At 41.2% G+C, this 22,558-nt stretch overlaps 3 protein-coding genes across 3 annotated transcripts; 1 reads left to right on the plus strand and 2 right to left on the minus strand.

Annotated features, from left to right (window-relative positions):
• Positions 1-1,527: 1,527 nt before the first annotated feature.
• On the minus strand, positions 1,528-6,448 carry chtf8 (CTF8, chromosome transmission fidelity factor 8 homolog (S. cerevisiae)). Its single transcript, XM_063909209.1, has 3 exons — positions 6,201-6,448; positions 4,857-4,980; positions 1,528-2,084 (listed from the first exon to the last, which is right to left on the minus strand). Exons 1-3 carry the CDS (start codon positions 6,248-6,250, stop codon positions 1,812-1,814), a joined length of 447 nt encoding a protein of 148 aa, XP_063765279.1. The 5' UTR covers positions 6,251-6,448; the 3' UTR covers positions 1,528-1,811.
• Positions 6,045-15,863, plus strand: utp4 (UTP4 small subunit processome component). The gene is made up of 17 exons (XM_063909198.1): positions 6,045-6,558; positions 6,772-6,934; positions 7,208-7,396; positions 7,516-7,600; positions 8,135-8,224; positions 8,304-8,515; positions 8,617-8,788; positions 9,042-9,133; positions 9,566-9,662; positions 9,783-9,847; positions 11,852-11,968; positions 12,436-12,592; positions 13,601-13,707; positions 13,797-13,892; positions 13,997-14,182; positions 14,327-14,437; positions 15,639-15,863. Exons 2-17 carry the CDS (start codon positions 6,776-6,778, stop codon positions 15,753-15,755), a joined length of 2,052 nt encoding a protein of 683 aa, XP_063765268.1. The 5' UTR covers positions 6,045-6,558; positions 6,772-6,775; the 3' UTR covers positions 15,756-15,863.
• A 1,669-nt stretch (positions 15,864-17,532) lies between these two features.
• Positions 17,533-20,561, minus strand: il17c (interleukin 17c). The gene is made up of 3 exons (XM_063873799.1): positions 20,527-20,561; positions 19,963-20,201; positions 17,533-18,325 (listed from the first exon to the last, which is right to left on the minus strand). The coding sequence occupies exons 1-3, from the start codon at positions 20,539-20,541 to the stop codon at positions 18,079-18,081; spliced, it is 501 nt and encodes a 166-aa protein (XP_063729869.1). The 5' UTR covers positions 20,542-20,561; the 3' UTR covers positions 17,533-18,078.
• Between the last annotated feature and the right edge of the window lie 1,997 nt (positions 20,562-22,558).

Below are 22,558 nucleotides of genomic sequence, written 5' to 3' on the forward strand. Positions count from 1 at the left end.
GATGTGAAATACACTGCCTGGCCAAAAAACAGGTCACACACTCTGATATCCGTTGGACCGCCTTTAGCTTTGATTACAGCACACATTCTCTGTGGCATCGTTTCCACAAGCTTCTGCAATGTCACAACATTTTTCTGTGTTGCATAAATTTTTCGCCAAGATCTTGTATTGATGACGGGAGATTCAGACCACTGCGCAAAGTCTTCTCCAGCACATCCCAAAGATTCTCAATCGGGTTCAGGTCTGGACTCTGTGGGGGCCAATCCATGTGTGAAATGATGTCTCATGCTCCCTGAACCACTCTTTCACAGTCTGAGCCCGATGGATCCTGGCATTGTCATCTTGGAACGTGCCCGTGCCATCAGGGAAGAAAAAATCCATTGATGGAATAACCTGGTCATTCAGTATATTCAGGTAGTCAGCTGACCTCATTCTTTGGGCACGTTGATGAACCTAGACCAGACCAACTGCAGCAACCCCAGATCATAGCACTGCCCCCACAGGCTTGTACAGTAGGCACTATGCATGACGGGTGCATCACTTCAGCCGCCTCTCTTCTTACCCTGATGCGCCCATCACTCTGGAACAGGGTAAATCTGGACTCATCAGACCACATGACCTTCTTCCATTGCTCCAGAGTCCAATCTTTACGCTCCCTAGCAAATTGAATCCGTTTTTTCCGATTAGCATCACTGACAAGTGGTTTTCTTACGGCTACACAGCTGTTTAGTCCCAATCCCTTGAGTTCCCTTCGCATTGTGCGTGTGGAAATGCTCTTACTTTCACTACTAAACATAGCCGTGAGTTCTACTGTTGTTTTTCTACCATTTGATTTCACCAAACGTTTAAGTGATCGCCGATCACAATCATTCAAGATTTTTTTCCGACCACATTCCTTCCTGTAAGATGGTGTTTCCCCACTGTCCTTCCAGTTTTTAATAATGCGTTGGACAGTTCTTACACCATTTTAGTCGTTTCAGCAATCTCCTTAGATGCTTTCTCTGCTTGATGCTTGCCAATAATGTGACCCTTCTGAAACAGATTAACATCTTTTCCACGACCACAGGATATGTCTTTCGACATGAATGTTTAACAAATGAGAAGGGACTCACTGCATCAGTTAGGGTTCAACTTATTTGCTTAGTGAAATCCAGGTGACCTTTTTTTTGGCCAGGCACTGTATAATCAGCCCTTAAATCAGACTTTAGTTCACCTGCAGTAAACTCAGCAGCTACCCTGCAGTATACAAAGCCATTAAAACTAGCTGCACCTTTACCAGCTCTGAGAACACTTTAATGATCAATAATTATAAAACATATCAGAGATATTATTCTGAAATGGACTTCTGGTATATATATAGCACAATATCTGAGTATTTCTCCCACATCTTCTCTTATATTCTTAATGTCATTAACTATGAAATTGTCTGGCTGCTTTGGTCTTTATCTGAAAAATATGTTGTTTAACGTTAAAAAATCTTTTAACATTTATAAGTGTACATTTTATAGGGCAGGACTGAGATTATCATAAAGAGTCAGTATTGGTTTAATACTCGGTTTTATACAAATCTCAGAAATATAATAAAACATTTATAATACAATTTTTATTCCTACTGGAAGGAGGCGTCATTAAAGTCTCTCGTTGGAACCAGTCGTTGTTTAAAGGTTTCCAGCATTGATCAATGAGGGTTATGGATTTATCAGTTGTTCAACACACATCTAATCCACTGCCTGATATCAGAGGGGAGTGACCTCTGAAGGTCAGACGGATCAGTGTGACCTCCGACCCCACGAGGAGACGCTGCAGTCCCACTAGAGCTTCTTGGGGACATTGGTGATGATGGGTTTGGGCCGCGTCTTGAAGATCAGCTTCCGTTTGATGAGAGCTGTCACGCTGTAAGAGGTGGAGGTGGCTCCTGGCTGGTTGGTTTCCATGGGTACCCCATCGTTCTCATTGTCGCTGTCACGGCCTAACGGGCTGTCCTGCAAACGGCTGGAATGCTTGGTCAGGACAGCAAAGGGTTTTTCCAATTTCACCTGCTTCCCATAAAGAATATGATGTCCTACAATGAGCAGTGGCAGCCCCTGGTGGAGGGAGGACGGAAGACAGCAACATTAAGAGCCAGGACTTATTTTATGGGGTCAGATCACTCTCATAATACACAAATGCACACAGAAGCATTCACACAAATGTTTTTCAATGCACACACAAATGTGTTCCGTTTCACATACATGTTAATAAAATCCAAATACAGAAAAAAGTTTTACATGTGTATTTTTGATCCAGACATTTGTTTTGTTTGTTCAAACCGCTGAACCTGCATACACAAACCGCTCTCTGTGCATTCCTCTGTGGGTGTTTTGAGACTCCCCTGGCGGTCACCCGATTCATACTTGTAATGTTTTCCATCTATAGCCAATCAGATGTCTCCTCCATTCTAAGCCAATCACATGAGTGCGTCCCCACGAGGGGTAGGATTTCTTGCGTTCGTGACGTAGCGCTTCCTTTACGCATTTTGCGCTGTGCGGAGCTGACAGGTCAACTTCAACATGGCGTCTAATACAAATGTAAGTGATAAGTGTCTCTGCGTGAATGATTCAATATGCTTTAGGTATGAATTCTTGTGACGTTAGTGATGCGTTACTGTTAGCATGGAAGTATTATGGGTGGCATGTAATACTAGCGTTTGCTGGCAAGTTAGCTATATAATGCTAATAGACTACCTAGGATTATTACCTAGCTAACATTAGCCATAAATGGCTTTAACTTCTTTCATTCTCTTGTTTTCCTTTTTAGGGACAGCTTAGCAAGAATGAATCCAAAGTTTCCTGCTCAAATTATTATTCTAAAATATATTCCATTGTGTTTAATGATGGAGTGGAACTGAACATTTAGAGCTGACGTTAAATAGGATTAACCGGTTAAGGTCCTAGGTAGTCTATTAGCATTATATAGCAGACTTGCCACATTTGTGTGTGCATTGAAAATACAAGTGTGAATGCTTTTGCGGATCATGAAATACAGTGTGAATCCTTCTGTGTGCATTTGTGTATTATGAGACTGATCTGACCCCATATTATTCCAACTTCTAGATGTAACATTAAACAATTGCAGAGCTCCAAATGATGATTTGAAGTTGCTTGTTTTGTTCAATCAAACCCCAAATATGAGGAAATAAATTCAGTTGAACATCACAGAAAACACAAATGCATCAACACTTCACAACTGAACAGAGATAAGGGTTTGCCATATATGCCTGAAACATGAACACTAAAATCTGATTATATATTTTGAGATTGGGCCTAAGAAATTAAATAAAAAATGACAATGAATAAAACAAAATTATTAAAGCATGTGGTTATTTATTGGAGTAAAGCTTAAAACTTAGCTCTTCCAACAGGGTTCTCACACATTTTCAAACATCAAATTCAAAAGACCTCCCTTAAAATGTAAAGACCCAACATGGCACAGTTTGACCTTGCTGTCAAATAGTCTTTTTTTGCTCAGGAACGTTTCTAAAGCCCAGAAATGATCAGGCGGCCATGATAAGACATGTTCAAAGTCTCTGTATGATGGAAAGGAGCTTCAATGCTTCCTTTATTATCTGCTTTAGATGAGGAAACACTGGAGCACCGTACCTTGCACCCACATATATAATTAATTAATTAAATTAGACAACATTTGGCTGTGAACGGAAACAACCAATCCTGACTGGGAAGTGTACGTTACTTTTAGGCCGTAAACTTCCAAAATGCTTCTATATTTTAAAGTTTCAACACTATTTAACCAAAAGAGGAACAATGACCATTACGCCACACTCTTAAAATGTACAAATAGATTCATCTTAACAATTCCGGTGATACTGGGGTGAGTGGTGGTTTTTAAGTTTATTTCTTTTGAATTCCACATGTTTGAATGATAATATGCACAGAATTAGATATTCTTTATTTAGATGATTTATTCAAATCGTTTTTAACAATGCCACTTAATGGAATTCATATCGGTTTATGTGAGTGGACAGCAGGGTGAGGAACATTCAGTTGCCCTTTCCTTTTTTTGTTTTAGTTCAAATCTATGTTATGAAGTAATATACAGCTCTGAAAAAAATGAAAAGACCACTCCAAATGTTCTTAAATCTTTATCTCTACATGTATGGCAGCCATTCCAGTGTCTGTTGAATTCCAACACAGAGAAATGTTGTCAGTTGTTTATAGAATACAATTAAACATTCATTTTAATCCAAGACATATAAATAGTAAAACCAGAGAAACTGATGATGGTCTCTTCCATGTTTCCAGAGCTGACATTTTCTCGAGGCAGGTTGAGAGTGAAACGATGTCGAGAGAGACACATGCAGAAGGCACAACCCATTTACTTAGATTATCAAAATAGTTGGTATTCATTTAACAGAACGATTTATTAATCTTTGCATACAGCATGTGCATTATGTACTGTATGTCTTTCTAATCTTTCTTTATGAGCTTTCTTTTGTCTGACAGTTTACTGATTATTTATGTTCATAGTCCAACAGTACATATATAATACTGGTTTATTTATATTTCTTCTCTATGTTCATACTTGAGGATTTTTTATTTCTTATTTCTATTTTATTTTCTACTATGTGCAATGACTTGTATTGTATTGTGCTGCTGCTGCTGCTGCAGCAGCAACACAAACATTTCCCAGTCTGGGATAAGTAAAGTAATTCTTATCTTATCTATTAGAGTGTCTCTGAGCACTGGAGAAAGAGTTATAAATAAACATGATACAAATATCACGTATTATCATGAGCCTAATTTCTTTTTCCTAATTCTAAAACTCCGTTTGCCTTTGAAACGCAGCAGTGTGCGGTTCACCTCTTTGGTGTAGAGCAGGTCTCCCATCACATGTCCAGCCAGACCAGAGTTGTGTCTGGAAAACATCTCTCCCTGCAGCTCCACCAGCAGCCACTCGGCAGGACTGCTGCCATCCACACTGGACCTGCAGGAGCACCAACACATCCTCACATCAACTTAACATCTCCTCCACCACATGTCACAGTCCTACATGCGTAAAAGTATGTCAGTATTATCATCCACATTCACTTAAAGTATGAAAAGTAAAAGTAGTGATTGTGCAGCATTCATGTGCGTGTTGAGTTTTCCTGCTGTAGGAGTTTTTAAGGTTCTGTATCAACTAATTTTTAAACTGGAAAATGTACAGCAATGCATGATACTCATATGTGTGTGTAGCTCTGTTGCGGTTTTGTGAGAAGCACCATCTAAAGCAAACTTGTGAAGATGCATTTTCCACTGGGACTAAGAGGATTCTAAATGTTTTTCAGCTAAAACGACTACAAAAACACTTCCCCTTCAGTTTATACACACACAGGGATAAACACAGGTACACAGTTTTCCCTGGACAAGAAGCGTCCAATAAACACTAATCTAAAAAACACTCAAACGCTTCCCTCTGAGATGTAAGGAAGTAGAAGTAGAAATATGCTAAAGTAACTAAGCTGAGTACTAGAGTTACATCACTCTGGTTCAATCTCCATAAACGTGTTCCTTAAGAAGTGTTTTGTACCTGTGTTTATGTGCTATATCTCAGTTACTCTACTATTACAGACGATCAGAGTAGTAAAGTAACTAAGTATATTTACTCAAGTACTGTAATTTACTTGAGTATTTAAATTTGTTGCTACTTAAGAGTAGTACTCCACTACAATTCAGTGGTAAATAGTGTACTTTTACTGCACTGCATGTATTTAATCCCTTTAGTTTCTTTACAGATCTGGATTACTGATGGTAAATATAATCAGCCCTTAAATCAGACTTTAGTTCACCTGGAGTAAATTCAGCAGCTACCCTGCAGTATACAAAGCCATTCAAACTAGCTGCACCTTTACCAGCTCTGAGAACACTTTAATGATCAATCATTATAAAACATATCAGAGATATTATTCTGAAATGGACCAATCAAACAATGACTACTTTTACTGTCGCTACTTTAAGTACATTTAGATGAGAGTACTTTCTACTTTTACTGGAGGAACATTTTGAATGCAGGACTTTTACAGTGACAGAGTATTCCTACACTCTGGTACTTCTACTTTACTCAAGTACAAGATCTGAGTACTTGTCCCACCTCTGCAGATGATGCAGGGACTCCTGCAGGCGGTATATACCTCCTTTAGGCTGAACACATGCAGTGTATCTTACCTTATGACTATCTGAACCATCGTGCTGTTAGAGAGCGGATGCTGTAACATGAACAGGATCAAACAGACCGATCAGTTACCGACGCATTAAACGTACCCAACACAGCAGTAACCAACAATAGCTTTCTGAACGCTGTGTTTATACAGAGACGTGTGAGTAAAGTCTGCGCTTCATAAGTCTGTTAGTATTTCCCGCCACCTGGCTGTTTCCTGCTGTCAGTGTGATGACGTTTTTCCGGTTTGTTCATCCTGTTTGCGAGATTCATTTCCGGTTCAAAGGGTCTCAACGTGGCTGCTGATGTTTTCCAGCGTGGAGTTCACAGCTAAGGAAGTGTAGACACTGTGAGGATAAACAGCAGGTAATAAATACATTAGTATGATGTTTATGTATTATGCCTGTTAAACTGAACCGCATTAATATATATGGACACTGTGTTGTCCTGGGAGGTGTGTGTGTTTGTGTGTTTGTGTGTGTGTGTGTGTGTGTGTGTGTTGTAACAGATAGCTCTACGCTTGTGTTTTGCTGTGGCGTGCCCAGCTCTAACAGTCTTCCTCTTGGGGTTTCCTCAAAGTAAAATGGGTGAATTCAAAGTGCACCGTGTTCGCTTCTTCGACTACATGCCCACTGCTATCCGAGCCATGGCGTTCAACCCCCGCACGGAGAGGCTGGCTGTGGCCCGGGCTGATGGAGCTCTGGAGATCTTCAACTTCGCAGACAACTACTTCCAAGAGAAGGTAACCTGCCCTACCATACAGCTGTATTTGTAAAGCATTTTAAAACCTCCAGACCCAAGTGCTGCACAGAGAAATAAATTCAAACACATCTCAGGTCTGGAAAGTCTTCGGATTACTTCTGCACCTTAACAAATGAACAGCATTAACATTAAATCCTGAATGAAATGAAGCAGCTGGTGGGGTGTTAAAGAATGCTCTGAATCCTTAGGGCTTCATCTTCAGTTCCACTTTTCTTTCCATGCACTTCATACATGTTTGGATGTTGATCCTCAGGTCATCCCGGGACAGGACGGCCGGGCTGCAGAGGCTCTGTGTTGGCTGGGCCAGCGCCTGTTCAGTGCAGGGTTGAATGGAGAGATCACGGAGTATGACCTGGAGAACCTGAGACCCAGGTACACAGTGGAGGCCTATGGAGGACCAATCTGGAGCATTAGTGGCAACAGCCAGGGAACGCTGCTCGCGGTCAGTCAGCACCTTGTGGATATTACATCCTCTCTACTCCTGATGCTAATGTCCTTCCGCCAGGCATGGTGACCTTGCTTGAATATGATAATGAGTCGTCTTAATGTTTTCTATTCCAGGTTGGTTGTGAGGACGGGACTGTGAAAATGTTTGAAATACTGGAAGAGAGGATTCAGTTTCAAAGAAACCTCGATAGGCAAAAGGGTAAGATACAAGCTGACCCAGAGGTGTTTCTGCTTTTCAACCGGCAGTTGTATAAATATATAGATATGCTTACATTAGCTGACACTATCCAGCAATATTGTCACACATTTACCCTGTAGCATAGCTTACTTAGCAACAACAGGCCGGTGGTTACATTTTCAGTTTTTGAAATAATAAGTGTTGGCTGTTTTGCATTTTTCTTAAAAAAAATGTAATGTGCAATATTGAACTATTTCTCAATCCAGATGTTTTACTCTGAAAGCTTTCATACACAGCTCAGTGTGGTGTTTCACACAGACAGGCACACATCCAAGCCACATCAAGTGAGACAAAAGCCCATGAGCAAAACATCATCAGACTAAATTATTAAAGAAATCCATAGAAAAAAATGTAGCTTACAGTCGACACGTATTGGGACAGCTTGAAAAATAACACATTGTTTGAGCTGCTTGATTTGACAAGTTATGATCAAATGACAAATTAGGCAATCATTCTAATAAATGTTTAACTTGTTGATATTTTGTGATCCTCCAGGCCGTATTGTTTCTCTCTGCTGGCATCCCTCTGGTACACTGATAGCTGCTGGCATGATGGACATGATAAAAATCTTTGATGCTGAGTCGGGTAAGTAGATACGTTCCATCCTGAAGTTACAAGCACCGTATGAGATTCATGTTTAACTGTTTTTATTTGCTCACGTCAGGCCGTGCCACACACAGGCTGCTGGTTGAAAGAGGAGTCGGAGCATCAAAGGGCAGAGAGGTGGTGGTTTGGAGCATCGCTTTCCTGTCCGATCACACTATCTTCAGTGGTGACTCAGCAGGAAAGGTCCAGGTCTGGGATGGACTCACAGGGACTTTGGTCAGAACCCATCTAGTCACCAAGTGGGACGTTATGGCTCTGTCTACTTCCCAGGTAAGTGTGCAACCAAGAATTAGAACAGTGCTCAACCCCTGATCTGAGGCAGCGCACAGCCCACAGATCCGGTGACGTCAAACTGTCCACATAATTCACAGGACGAGAGCAGCGCGGTAGCCGGGACATCAGAGGGCACGGTGGTCCAGTTCCAGTTCCTCCCCTCTATTGTTGGCCAGCAGGATAAGGAATGGGTCAGAACAAGGACCTTTAAAAACCACTCCCATGATGTGAGGGGGCTCGCCCACACCGACATAGCTGTGGTTTCTGGAGGTCAGTGTTTTTTTTTTTACGTGACCCAACTTGGCAGGGTTGTCCAAAACAGAGTTTATGATATTAAAAGTTATGTCCAATACTATTTTAATAAAAAGGCATCATCGAGAGCTGCTGGACCTCTCCTAAGGATTGCATAATGCCATCCCATCATGAACCAACAGAGACTCATCACATTGGTGCCAGTTTTGAGCTTTTGGTATTACTTAAATATGAACCTCTAATATGAAACAATATGGTGATGTTTTGTCAGGTATGGACACCCAGCTGGTTGTGCGCCCCCTGCTGGACAAGGTGGAGAAGAACACCCAGGAGTCAGCCATGCGCAAAATAGCTTTCCCACATGTAAGCACGGTTCATCACCTTGTTATGTTGCAGCTATATGCTTTAGCTTTTTCTAAATGTTGCTAGTTGATTATACATCCAATACATGTTAATTACATGGTAACAAATTAAAAAAAAATTTTTTGCAAATGTATTAAATTGTATCAGTGGCATTAATATTCAGACTGTTTGCTCTGATATTTGGAATGTAGCACAGGTGCCTCCCATTATAATATTTGAGATGTTTCTACCCTTTCATTGGGCACACACCAGGCTTTTGTAAGGACTCACAGCTGAAGTGTATCAGCTGATGAGGGGGAAATGAATGAAAAAGATCTTAGCATAAAAGTGAAAAAGAAAGTGTGTGAGTATTTTTGGAATGCATTCTATAGAGGGCATCTTGAAGGCCAATGTGTCCATGACAACTTGCTAACCTCTCTATGTTCTCTGTAGAGAAGCCTGGTTTGCTGTGCAAAGAAAGCAGGACTGCTGCTCTTCCAGTTCCCTGATCATTTGGAGCTGTGGAGACTAGGGGAGAGTAATGGACATGGTAAGGGAAACTCACATACACACACTCGCACACAACCACAGTTACACATTATAATTGCAGTAGAAGTAGTTAGGGATGAGCGCACAGCAGCAAAACTGTACGGATTGTTTATGGCAACAGGAAGTCCTGGGGACAGTCTGTCTGTGAAGAGGAAACCAGAGAAGCTGATCCAGCTGAAGAGGAAGGTGTGTACTTGCGTTGTGTATCTGTGTGTATCTTTAATTTACACCTGACCTATCATCTGTATGGCTCAGTGGAAGCTTTACCCTGCTCTAACCCTCTGTAAGGCAGGTCCAACAGTCATTTTCATAAAATGTGTAAAAGCTCACTCTGACCTAAAAAAAAAATGTTGGCCACAAAGTAAAATATTTTTGACAATTCCAAAAAAATCCAATGGGATGGAGTAATAAACAGATGACATTTGGAGAGATATGGATGTAGTTTCCTGGCATCTAACCTTGAGGTGGTAATTTTTACTTTATTTATTGTTTCCTAATTAGCCAATTTTGTGTTTCCATACAAGGACTGTGAGTTTTCCTACATACAGTGGGGCAAAAAAGTATTTAGTCAGCCACCAACTGTGCAAGTTCTCCCATTTAAAAAGATGAGAGAGGCCTGTAATTTTTATCATAGGTACACTTCAACTATGAGAGACAGAATGAGAAAAAAAATCCAGAAAATCACATTGTCTGATTTTTAAAGAATTTATTTTCAAATTATTGTGGAAAATAAGTATTTGGTCAATAACAAAAGTTCATCTCAATACTTTGTTATATACCCTTTGTTGGCAATGACAGAGGTCAAACGTTTTCTGTAAGTCTTCACAAGGTCTTCACACACTGTTGCTGGTATTTTGGCCCATTCCTCCATGCAGATCTCCTCTAAAGCAGTGATGTTTTGGGGCTGTCGCTGGGCAACACGGACTTTCAACTCCCTCCAAAGATTTTCTATGGGGTTGAGATCTGGAGACTGGCTAGGCCACTCCAGGACCTTGAAATGCTTCTTACGAAGCCACTCCTTCGTTGCCCTGGCGGTGTGTTTGGGATCATTGTCATGCTGAAAGACCCAGCCACGCTTCATCTTCAGTGCCCTTGCTGATGGAAGGAGGTTTTCACTCAAAATCTCACGATACATGGCCCCATTCATTCTTTCCTTTACACGGATCAGTCGTCCTGGTCCCTTTGCAGAAAAACAGCCCCAAAGCATGATGTTTCCACCCCCATGCTTCACAGTAGGTATGGTGTTCTTTGGATGCAACTCTGCATTCTTTCTCCTCCAAACACGACGAGTTGAGTTTTTACCAAAAAGTTCTATTTTGGTTTCATCTGACCATATGACATTCTCCCAATCCTCTTCTGGATCATCCAAATGCCCTCTAGCAAACTTCAGACGGGCCTGGACATGTACTGGCTTAAGCAGGGGGACACATCTGGAGCTGCAGGATTTAAGTCCCTGGCGGCGTAGTGTGTTACTGATGGTAGCCTCTGTTACTTTGGTCCCAGCTCTCTACAGGTCATTCACTAGGTCCCCCCGTGTGGTTCTGGGATTTTTGCTCACCGTTCTTGTGATCATTTTGACCCCACGGGGTGAGATCTTGCGTGGAGCCCCAGATGGAGGGAGATTAGCAATGGTCTTGTATGTCTTCCATTTTCTAATAATTGCTCCCACAGGTGATTTCTTCACACCAAGCTGCTTACCTATTGCAGATTCAGTTTTCCCAGCCTGGTGCAGGTCTACAATTTTGTCTCTGGTCTCCTTTGACAGCTCTTTGGTCTTGGACATAGTGGAGTTTGGAGTATGACTGTTTGAGGTTGTGGACAGGTGTCTTTTATACTGATAACGAGTTCAAAAAGGTGCCATTAATACAGGCAACGAGTGGAGGACAGAGGAGCCTCTTAAAGAAGAAGTTACAGATCTGTGAGAGCCAGAAATCTTGCTTGTTTGTAGGTGACCAAATACTTATTTTACCGAGGAATTTACCAATTAATTCATTAAAAATCCTTCAATGTGATTTTCAGGATTTTTTTTTCTCATTCTGTCTCTCATAGTTGAAGTGTACCAATGATAAAAATTACAGGCCTCTCTCATCTTTTTAAATGGGAGAACTTGCACAATTGGTGGCTGACTAAATACTTTTTTGCCCCACTGTATATAATGGTTGAGATGATAGGACTGTGCTGTGTCCGCAGGGCGAGGATCACATCAGCTGCAGCGCTCTGTCTCCATGTGGAGGCTGGCTGGCGTACTCCACTGTCACCAGCTTCCGTCTCTACAGATTACAGAACAACAACATCAGTGTGACCAAGGTGAGCTCATCTTCATCTTCCATATGCTCTTGTTTGACTCATAGCTCACACATGAACATAGTAGCCTGAGATATACAGCTTGGAAAAAAATGAAGAGACCACTCCACATTTTTCTTAAATCTTTATCTCTACATGTATTGCAGCCATTCCAGTGTCTGTTGAATTCAACACAGAAAAATGTTCTGAGTAGTTTATAGAATACAATAAAATAATTTAACTCAAAGACATACCTATAAATAATAAATCCAGAGAAACTGATAATGCTGCGGTGGTCTCTTCATTTTTTCCGGGGCTGTGTAGTAAAGCACCCTCAACAGGGGAAACTGTTGATGGCTTGAGCTATCTTACGCTCAGATAAATATTGGTTATGAGTTTCAGATCATTACCTCCACACGATAACAGACTGTCCATATACTGTAGGTAATGAAGAACCATGATGAAGCTCCTCTTCCTCTTCCTCCCTCCAGGTGTCTAAACTCCCTAAGGACCTTCGCGCAGCGCAACAGCTCTGCTTCTCCTCTGACTCCACCAAACTCTTTGCTTCCTGCAGCCGTTCTTCAGTCGTAGTAGTCGCCCTTAACCAGTCAGAGTGCAAATACCTCCAGACCCTCAGACCCAAGTCAGGTGAGTCTTAGTCCAGCTGTGATGTTGTAGCATTGGAGGCAACATGATGATCTTTGTGAAATCCATGGTTACTTGATAAAAACAAGTGCAAACTCACTTTGAAATGTGCTACTTTTCAGTTTTATGAACAGTAATGTTCTTATGCAATGGTTCCCTGTACGAAGTTGTCATTTCTGCAGGAGAGACTCAGTATTCACACGTCAGTGGCCCAGTGGGGGAATTCTTTTTTATTATTATTAGAGGAAGCACGTCAAAGCACATTTTTTTACCTGCAAGCACTTAACCTTAAAATTGGTGAGTGATTTATGACAACAACCCAGTGGAATCTGGACTGGAGAGGTGGTGATCCATGAAGGGTTCACTCCTGTGTTAGAGAACAGGTGACAAGTTATAAATAATACTTTCACCTGCAGAAACAAGCACAAAGGTTTGGCAGTTTTATATCTTTATAAAGGTACACTTTTCCAGTGTTAATTGTTTTTGTACTAATTTCAGCCACACAAGCTTAAAGTGCAGCACAGCCTGGTCTTTTAAAAAGGACTAAAAGCAATTAAAATACATTAGTATCTAAAAGAGAGACCTGACCATAATGAAACATTCCATTTTTTACATTACATCACACAATTTACAGGATGTACACCGCCATAACCATAATATTACATTTCAAAGCTGACATCTGTATCCAGAGCGACTTGCAAAGAGTAAGTATGTAAAAACAAATGTAATCCATTTGTTTAAGCTATTCTCAGTTAAACACAGGCGATAAAACCGTTTGGATCAAACTAAAGGAACTGATAGCCAGATTTGTTTTTCCTGTTGCCTCTCAAGGATGTGTGCTGATTGCATTAGGATATGCTTAATCGCTTTACAGATGTGGAAGACAACAAAAACAACTTTGTAAAAAAGCATGGCTTTATACCTAATGACTCTGACCTAACACCAGACACCACACCTGCCTCCTGCAGCTTTCTATATGTTATATATTTATCTGTGTGTGTGTGACGCCAGGCTCCTCTCAGCCTATCCACCTGCTGTGTGTCAGTGAGGACGGCAAATGGCTGGCGACTGCAAACACAGACTGTGAGATCCATGTTTTCAACCTAGACAAGCTCAAGGTGAGTCTGAACTCCATCACGCTATTAATTGATTGGTCAAATTGTAGCCAACGCTTCAACAGTAATCCCCCCCATCTGTGTGTTTGCAGCTTCATTGTACAGTTCCAGTGTACAGCTCATGTCCCACTGCCATAGCCATCCACCCAACACACAGCAACCTGGTGGTGGTGCATGCTGACCAGCAGGTAACGTCTGGTCCCGCCCTCCCCTGACGAGGTGTCGTCCTCTGCTCTGCAGTGCAACAGAGACACTGCAGCTCCTGTAACGCTGTGTTTTGTGTGTGATGTAGATCTTTGAGTACTCTCTGGTGCACAAGGAGTACACAGAGTGGAGTCGAAAGCTGCAGAAACAGGGACTGCACTCCCTGTGGATGGAGAGGGACACCCCCGTCACCCACGTTACCTTCAGTTCAAAGAATGCAGCTCACATCATCCTGCACGACACCTTCATGTTCTGCATCATCGACCAGAGTCTGGTATGTGAGCCTCAGTGACAGGTGGTCTGTCATGACGATGTTATCTATGCCCGGAGCGATCAGTTTTCCTCCTAAGGCAAGGATGGGGATGGGGGGTCTTCAATGGTTCTCATGCTCTGTTTCTTTCATTGTTTCTTCCTGCAGCCTCTCCCTGAAGCGAAGACTCTGCTCTACAATCAGATGACATTGAGGAGTCTTCCTGAGTCAGAGAGGATCATGCACAGCCATGCCTTTAAGATATGCAAGAACTTCCAGGTAAGGATGAGCTGAGCCCGGGAAAGCTGCTTTAATTGTTATTGAACCAGGATTCCCCATGATCCAAATTAAATATTCAGTAATGACTACTGCAGTCTCGAAGTTATTCAAACCCCCTGTCTCAAGCACATCCAGAGCAACTAATCAAAGGTCCCGCACAAACAAGGAGAGACTACAAAGCTGGTGACAGCAGGCCCTGAGCTTTCAGTCAGCACAGTGAGGTGCATAGGAAATACTGAAGGGCTCCATGCCCAGACTCCAAGACTTGCACCACTACTGACCCAAAAGAACCACAACAAAAGTTGGCTCCAATATGCTCAAAATCATATACATAATTCACAGGAGATTTGGAATTCTGTTCTGTGGAGCTATTAAACAAAACTATAAGTTTTCGTGTCTATGGATCAGTGGTATGTCTGGAGGAAGAAGAATGAAGCTGAAGAGAACACCCTGCCTACAGTGAAGCATGGCGGGGGCTCAGATGCTCTGGGACTGCTTTGCTGCCTCTGGAATCAGCAGTGTGTGGAGGGCACGAGGGATTCAGGAAAAAAAACGTCATACCGTCTGTAAGGAAGATGAAACTTGGGCGACTTCCAACAGGACAACGATCCCAAGCATACCCCAAAGTCCACCGAGGCTTGGTTTCGGAAGAACAAATGGAACATTCAAGGCCTGACTTGACCCCATAGAAGATCTCTGGTGGGATTAAAAGAAGGCGTTGCAAAACGCACACACAATATTACTGAATTGGAGGATCAGGAGGAACGCTGTCAGAAGCTGCTGTCGGTCAGAACAGCAAAAGGCTGGTCTACTAAGTTCTGAAGATGCTTGTCATGAGGGGTTGAATAGTTTTTAAGAGTGCAGTGGTCATTCAAAGGAGCATTGTCTGTTGAATTTGGATAAAATTATTAATATTGGTAATATTAGTTTATGTGAACCACTCAAACAGTACTTGTGTAATTATTTTATTGCAAAAAGCTGAGACATTTTATATTTTGCCAATAAAGATAATTTGCAATGGGGGTTGAATAATTCTGATTGAAACTGTTCAATGGGATCAGAGAGGTGAAGGTTCTGTGTATGATAATCTAGCAGAGACCGTCTCAGCCACACACTGATGCATATTTCATTTAGCAAACAAACCTTATAGTTAATGTTGCCATCAATTGTACTGATTTGTGTTCCCCTGATATTCCCACAGCACCTGCTGTGTTTGCGTCTGCTGGATGACAACTCTCTGGTGGTGGTGGAGCGCCCCCTGCTGGACATCATGTCGCAGCTGCCCGCACCTGTCCGCCAGAAGAAGTTTGCTACATAAGAGTGGCGGTGTCTTGATGTTAAGGATCTGAAATCATTTTCAGCAAGTGTTTGTGACCTCTTTGTAAAAACTGCTTTGATAAAGTAATAAATAGAACAATGTACTGTTGTTATTTGAATGAGAAGTGTAACAATGTGTTAGTAGTTTACCATTTTATAGTTGTGTCCTTCTGACATCCTCAAAGTGTTTCAAATACTCCCAGTGTCTGATGTTCACAACGTGGAGCACCGCCCCTAGCTGGCTGCTTTAGCTGAACAGTCAGCAGGTGGAGCTGGACTCCCTCTGATCATCTGACCTGACCCCCATTATACAGACTTTAAGGTAAAAAAAGGGGGAATCTAAATTAAAAGTTGACCATCATAATGAGCGCAGGTTCTTCCATGCGGCGTGTAAGATATCAGTGAATGGATGAATATGAGCTTCATGTGAATCACATGCTATGACTCGGCTAAACACAGTGGGGGATTTTAGTTTTTATTTGTATTTAGTGATAAAGCAGACAAATAGTGTCATGAATACACAAAAGAAAGTAAAGATAGATTTTTAACACAAAAAAAAACCAAATAAAAAATACCAATGGAGGTCGGGAATTTTAGAGTAATTTTCAAACAGCGGTTCCCCCCCCCCCCCCCCCCCCCCCCCCCCCACACACACACACACCTGTGAGGGAAAATCTGCTGGCAGTCCCACAGCACACACTGTCGGACTTTTTCACTGCCAGGAAAAGAGCCAACAGGAACCTGAAGCTAAAACCAGAACTACAGCTAAAACCAGAACTACAGGTACATTGTTTACAGTTTATCACTTCCGCTGTTCATATTTCATCTTGACTTCTTTTTTTTGGTTGTATGTTTAAATTAATCATCTCAATAAATACTGAATGTTCTTTCCTGGGATTGAAACCCACACATTACTACAATATTTCACTCAGAAATGAATGGATATCACCCTTAAACCTCCACAGTTAGCTACTGACATAAAAACAGTTATTTCAAGTTTCTTAAATGTTATGTTTAATAGAAAATGAGGTGTTATGTAATGCTAAGTCTTGGTGAAATTAGTAGGAACAGAAAGGAATATAAACACCTATAATGTATGTTGAATGTTTTCATTGCACATTTCTTATGGGAGAATTGTAAACAATGTATATATATCAAAAGTACTCAAAACTGAGCATCTTTAGAAAAAAAGATGTTCGTGCCTGTATGTCACACTTAATAGGTTCTAGTGACTATCATAACTGCCATTGCAATTCAAAAATGAATCTGTACCTACAGCCCTAAGTGCCGGGGGGTGCAGCTGCTGGGTTCAGTCCGTGCTGTGAGGAGCTGCTTAGAGTCTGGAGGGTAGATTATTTCTTGGTGATGTTTGATGTTCATGATTAGTATGTTATTGTAGTCTCCACGTATTGACAGTGGGACAGTTGTAAATAAATAAAACAGCAATAATGAAAGGATGGGGGTTATTGTATTTCTTCTTTGGTATCTTTACTGTACATCCAGGAACACAATAGAAATAACAATACTAAGTTAACTTTATTAAGTGTTGTTCCTAGCTTTTCCATTCCATTTTCTTGGAATGTAAAATAAACTATAACTTCATTTTAAATTGAAATGTGTTTCAGACTGCACACACCCACTCTCTGAACAAATAAACTTGGATCCTACAAAAGTTCAATAATTATGTTGAAAGGATAACAATATAGAAGGCAGAGAATTAGTTTGCTTTCAAACATGTTTCTTTATTTTGCTTCAAAGAAGCTGAACTTTCAGTCTTTATCAGACTTATGTCCCACTGGGACAAAATCTACAAGATATGCAACATTAATAAATATAAGATTAACCTCATCCATTCAATAACTTAGTAGGCATTCAAAAGCTTCATAAGCTTTCACATGAAAAAAACTCCAATAAATAGATAGTCCTTTAAATATTATTAGTTAAATTATGAAAATAGAAAACTATACAATAGCTATTTTCTCTGATGAAAGCCCATCAATATGAAAAGAAGTACTTTATGCATTATATCACCTTTACATTAGCTGCACGAGGCATAGCTGTAAACAAGTCAGGGTAAAATCTAACGGCCTAAAAAGACCTACAAATTTTTTTTTAGGTGCCTCATGTCAGACATGACAATAAATAAGCCTATACGTTCATGCAGGTGTGACCTTTGACTTTTGAAGTGATCGGTCAGAGAGCAGCTGGAGACGTTCCCTCTCCTCACCTCAGCCCCTGCAGCCGAGGCTGACCCTCTGGAACTGGTTGCATTTTAAAACAAACACAACGTGCACTGCAGTGTCAGCTGCTCTGCAGGGATCCTTCTAGGGGGTGCTGTTGGCTCTGGTGCAGGTGCAGCCCACAGGTACATCCTTTCTGACGGGCATCAGACGGTACGTCTTCTTGTCCTTGCAGAGCTCCTTCTTCAGAAACATCTTGCTCTGTACTATATATGCTGAGTTGTAGTCGTGGCTCTCCACCAAACTGGAGTTCTGGATCAACACACATCCAGTGCACAGACACTGAGCCCTGGAATAGGTGGAGGGAAAGTGATCCTCTATCGTTTCAGACCTGGGAAGGAACAAGATGACTCAGTTAGACAGTGAGGAGAGGTGACAGAAAAATGCTACACCCCATAATGTTTGTTCAGGCAGTGTCATCTGGAGGGCACTCCTCTTTCTCTTGGCCTGAGTCCAGACTCAAATGTGTCATTTCTGAGTTACCAAATGAACAGAGGACATAATTGCCCCTGGACCCAGACCACTAGAGCCCCAAATGACCTGTTACCTTTTCCTATTCCCGGTATGACTGTTGTTAAACAAGTAATTCTATTCTGGTGTATTTCAAATTCATTTCCCCTCATCAATTTACAACCAATTACCCAATAATGACCAAGCCAACACAGCATCCAGAATGTTTCAGTGAATCCTGTTTCCCAGTCACTGTATGCATTTCATCATTATGGGCTTTTAGAGGCTCCAACCAGGCTGTCCTCTGTTAGACTTCTCATGCCAAAAGAGATGAAATTACTGGTTTAATATTTATCTTTGTATGTATTCTGTAAACATATCAGTTGTTTTATGCAAACTCTAACCCTGAACTGATATATATATATAGCTGTTATAAGAACGTAGTGTGTTAAAAATAAAGTACAATATTTCTCTCTGAAGAGTGGAATTAGCATAACATGGAAATACTTTGTTACTTTTCTACACTGGAGACCTCAACAATCTGTCCACATTTCTAGTTTTCTCCTTAAGTTGAGGTCCATATTCATAAATATCCTTTTGTTAAAGATACTGTTAAGTGACACACTGACTGTTTTGGGGAAACTAAACAACTTAGAATTGTGTCCATCGTGAGTTTCCCTGAGGAATAGTAATGGAGGACTTTGGAATATTACTGACTTCCAAAGCTTAGGACTGCATGTAAACAGGAAACACACTCTCCAATCACAGACAAACAGGCAGGTAATAAAGCTGACAGATTGCTCGTTTTACTCAGTGATGCAATTTGCATCATTCCCAGCAGAAATGTGCCAACACAGCTGTGGTGATGTCGAGGGGAATTCCCCTGTCCTGTGTGGAGCCTCTGGGCGAGGTGCACAGAGCGTCACCGCCTGCTGCACATACACGAACCAGCTTCAATATACATGGAAGATCCCTTACGCAACTATTGTGCAAATGTGTTTTCATTACCTTACAGTTTCACTGCAGCTTCATGATGCTGAGCGAGTGTTAGAGCTGCACCTTTCTCTCATATCAACCCAACTCTACAGGCTTCGTCAGCATATGACAAGAGCATACCTGTTATTGATATGAGGTTGATAACAATACGAGTACGAAAAGAAAAATAGATATTGATTCAAAATACCTCTTTTGCTTAAATATTTTAAGATTTGTAATAAAAATAATAATAATTCATACATATTTTGTTATCTATAAAAACTTTGAGGATCTGTTATGGGAATATTTTCCCCTCCCAACTTACAACACATCGCCCTTGCAACTTTCCCAACATGATCTCACGTATGAAGCAGTCTGCTCATTTTATACCCACAGAGAAATATTTCCTCAGCTTGATTCAACCAAACTCCATCAGGGGCCAGTGAAGGGGTCTAACCCTTCCAGCCACTGATTCCCTCCTCGTGCTGCAGCCTCTCTGCAGGCTCCACACAGCGACATGTGAGTGCACAGCGTGGTACTTACACGTATCTCCAGGGGGACAGAGACCTGCCATTCAGGTGTGTGGGGGGCCGCTGCGAGAACATCTTCAGGGGACAGGAGTATGTGGAGTCCAGCTGCTGCTCCAGCTGCTTCCCTGAAGCCTCCAGGAAGAATCTTTCCTTCAGCTTTTTCTTTGCTGCCTCCCTCAGATCCTGCTCAGGGAGGCAGCGCCTGCTCCTGAATGACCAAATGGGGGCCAGGAGGAGCCCAAAGAGGAAGATCTGTGGAGGAGCACACACACAGCTGAAGGGACGGAGCAGGACAACCTTTTGTGTGCCTACAATAAAAAAACTGAGACGTTTACTTTTATTAAATGTATTGTGTCAAAAAACGTACCCATAATTGTATGAAGTTGGTTGAAAGCAATAATATTAAGTTGAACTCATTTTTTAAATTATTATTATCTAAAATGATTGCTTTCAACCAACTTCTACAATTGTGTGTTTTTGATATAATACATTTAATTAAAGTCAACATTTCAATCTATGTGTGTGCGTGTGTGTGTGTGTGTGTGTATGTGTGTGTGTGTGTCTGTCTCTTACGTACCTGCTTGATGTCCATTCTGTCTCTGTCTTCTGTGTGTCTGCTGCTGCTGGGTCTGCTCTGATTTACCTGCCTCCATGCTCTTACCTCACACATTTATACTGCATTCTGGGAATAACCGGCATGAGGAAATGGAAACGCTATTCAGTATGTTCAACTTCCTCTTTCCTTAGTGAAAGTATCCTGCAGCGGGCAGCCGAGAGCCTAATCACACCATCATCAGTCATTAGTGTAAAGACACACACACACACACACACACACACACACACACACACACACACACACACACACACACACACACACACACACACACACACACACACACACACACACACACACACACACACACAGGTGGGTGCAGAGGCTGACTGCACACAGGAAATATACTGTCAAACACAAACAGACTGAGTCACTCAACTTTAAGAGTGCCCTGTAGACCTTTCCCACACCAGCTAATAACCATAACCCGGCTGATCGCTCTCACTTCATCCCATCCAATCTTCCAGGTGTGTGTGGACAAATATCCTATTTATTGTGACTGTTTTATAACTTGATTACATAGTTTATGTATATGCCTGTGTTGGTTTATACCATATTTTGCATACGATTATTTAACTAAGACTAATGTCATTGTTATTTGTTGGTTTATTTAGCCTTCTGTCTCAGAAACATTTACTAATGTATTTTTAAAACAAAGCCAAAATAAACAACATGTATTAATTTGCAGACATTTGCTGTTCAACACATATAAATGTATTCATGTATTTATTCCGGACTTTCAGGGGAAAAAACAAGATACATTTCATTAATTTAGATATTCTAACACTCAAATAAGATAAACAATTGTTTTGATTGTTTGTTTCAGAACATTTTTATGGTTTCTTACATTCAGAACAGTTGAACCCTTATCAATACATGAAGATGTTTCACACTTCAACCCCCAATGTCCAATTTAAAAAGAAAAAGATTTTGACACGTACCATTGAGGAATAAAACACTGCTTTCATATTTTTATTTCCCAAATAAAATACAACAAAACAAATATACCCATGCCTTCATTTATTTATTTCAGGAAATAAAACATTTCACCTCAATTTCCCTCGGGATAAATAAAGCTTCTTGAATCTTGAATCTTGAATAACAAACCCTTCACTTAGTCACTTGCATGAAAGCACCACACACACACACACACACACACACACACACACACACACTGTGTGAGAGTGTGTGTGCTGATGATGTAATAAGATAATTGAGAATTTCCCGCCAGTTTGTGTGAGCGGCCATTTGCGCTGCCTTTGTGGAGATAAGGTGACAGCTATTTTTAGCACTCCTTTGTGGTCATACCTCGGATTGTTCTTTTCTCTGTGTAAATCTGGCTGTTATGACGAGACTCTGGCCTTACAGGATTACAACACTCTGATGATTACATCACCTAACACCTAATGACATCACATCTTTTGGTCTTAGAAATTGTCAAGTTTAATGTGAAATCTGGGGCAATTCCATGTATAGATGTGGCTTTAGCATACAGTGAATCGCCATTGTAGGGGGCAGAAATTCATTTAAAGCCACACATGTCTAATACTTGTGTGGTCAGTGAAGCAGAGTGGGAGGAATTCTCGGCCTATTATGCAAAATGCACTTTTCGATATCTTTCATACATAAATATGTGTCAGAAAATACAACCCTGATTCTTCTCCTCCTTACCCACATCTCTAAAAACGAGGGTGCAAACGAGCTGATCCAGATTTGCTGGGGTCATGAGGTGAAATGTGGGCTGTCTTTACATTGAATTCCTTGCAACGTCCCGCCCACGGTACACGGCCCAACCTATCGTGCCCCATATACAGTCGTCAAGCTGAATCCCCCCCAGCTGTGTGTGTGTGTGTGTGTGTGTGTGTGTGTGTGTAGCAGGATGTCTGCTGGAGGGACTTAAGAGTAAAGTTGTTATATATATAATACATATAATGTCACTTTTCAAGTGGTAAACACTGAGAAAGAACAAGCTATGAGCTGTATCAGAAACAATGCG

Source organism: Eleginops maclovinus, chromosome 2, assembly GCF_036324505.1.
Source record: "Eleginops maclovinus isolate JMC-PN-2008 ecotype Puerto Natales chromosome 2, JC_Emac_rtc_rv5, whole genome shotgun sequence".
NCBI classification, from domain to species: Eukaryota; Metazoa; Chordata; class Actinopteri; order Perciformes; family Eleginopidae; genus Eleginops; species Eleginops maclovinus.

Excerpts from the sequence above, each read along its gene's own strand:
- chtf8 (XM_063909209.1), bottom strand. The coding sequence starts at position 6,250 with ATGTTACAGCATCCGCTCTCTAACAGCACGATGGTTCAGATAGTCATA. Across the intron at positions 4,981-6,200 it reads ATGGTTCAGATAGTCATAAG|GTCCAGTGTGGATGGCAGCA; the intron begins GTAAGATACACT and ends GTGCTCCTGCAG. Across the intron at positions 2,085-4,856 it reads ACCTGCTCTACACCAAAGAG|GGGCTGCCACTGCTCATTGT; the intron begins GTGAACCGCACA and ends TCCCTCCACCAG.
- utp4 (XM_063909198.1), top strand. The coding sequence starts at position 6,776 with ATGGGTGAATTCAAAGTGCACCGTGTTCGCTTCTTCGACTACATGCCC. Across the intron at positions 12,593-13,600 it reads GACCCTCAGACCCAAGTCAG|GCTCCTCTCAGCCTATCCAC; the intron begins GTGAGTCTTAGT and ends GTGTGACGCCAG. Across the intron at positions 14,183-14,326 it reads GCATCATCGACCAGAGTCTG|CCTCTCCCTGAAGCGAAGAC; the intron begins GTATGTGAGCCT and ends TTCTTCCTGCAG.
- il17c (XM_063873799.1), bottom strand. Across the intron at positions 18,326-19,962 it reads CTGTCCCCCTGGAGATACGT|GTCTGAAACGATAGAGGATC; the intron begins GTAAGTACCACG and ends GTTCCTTCCCAG.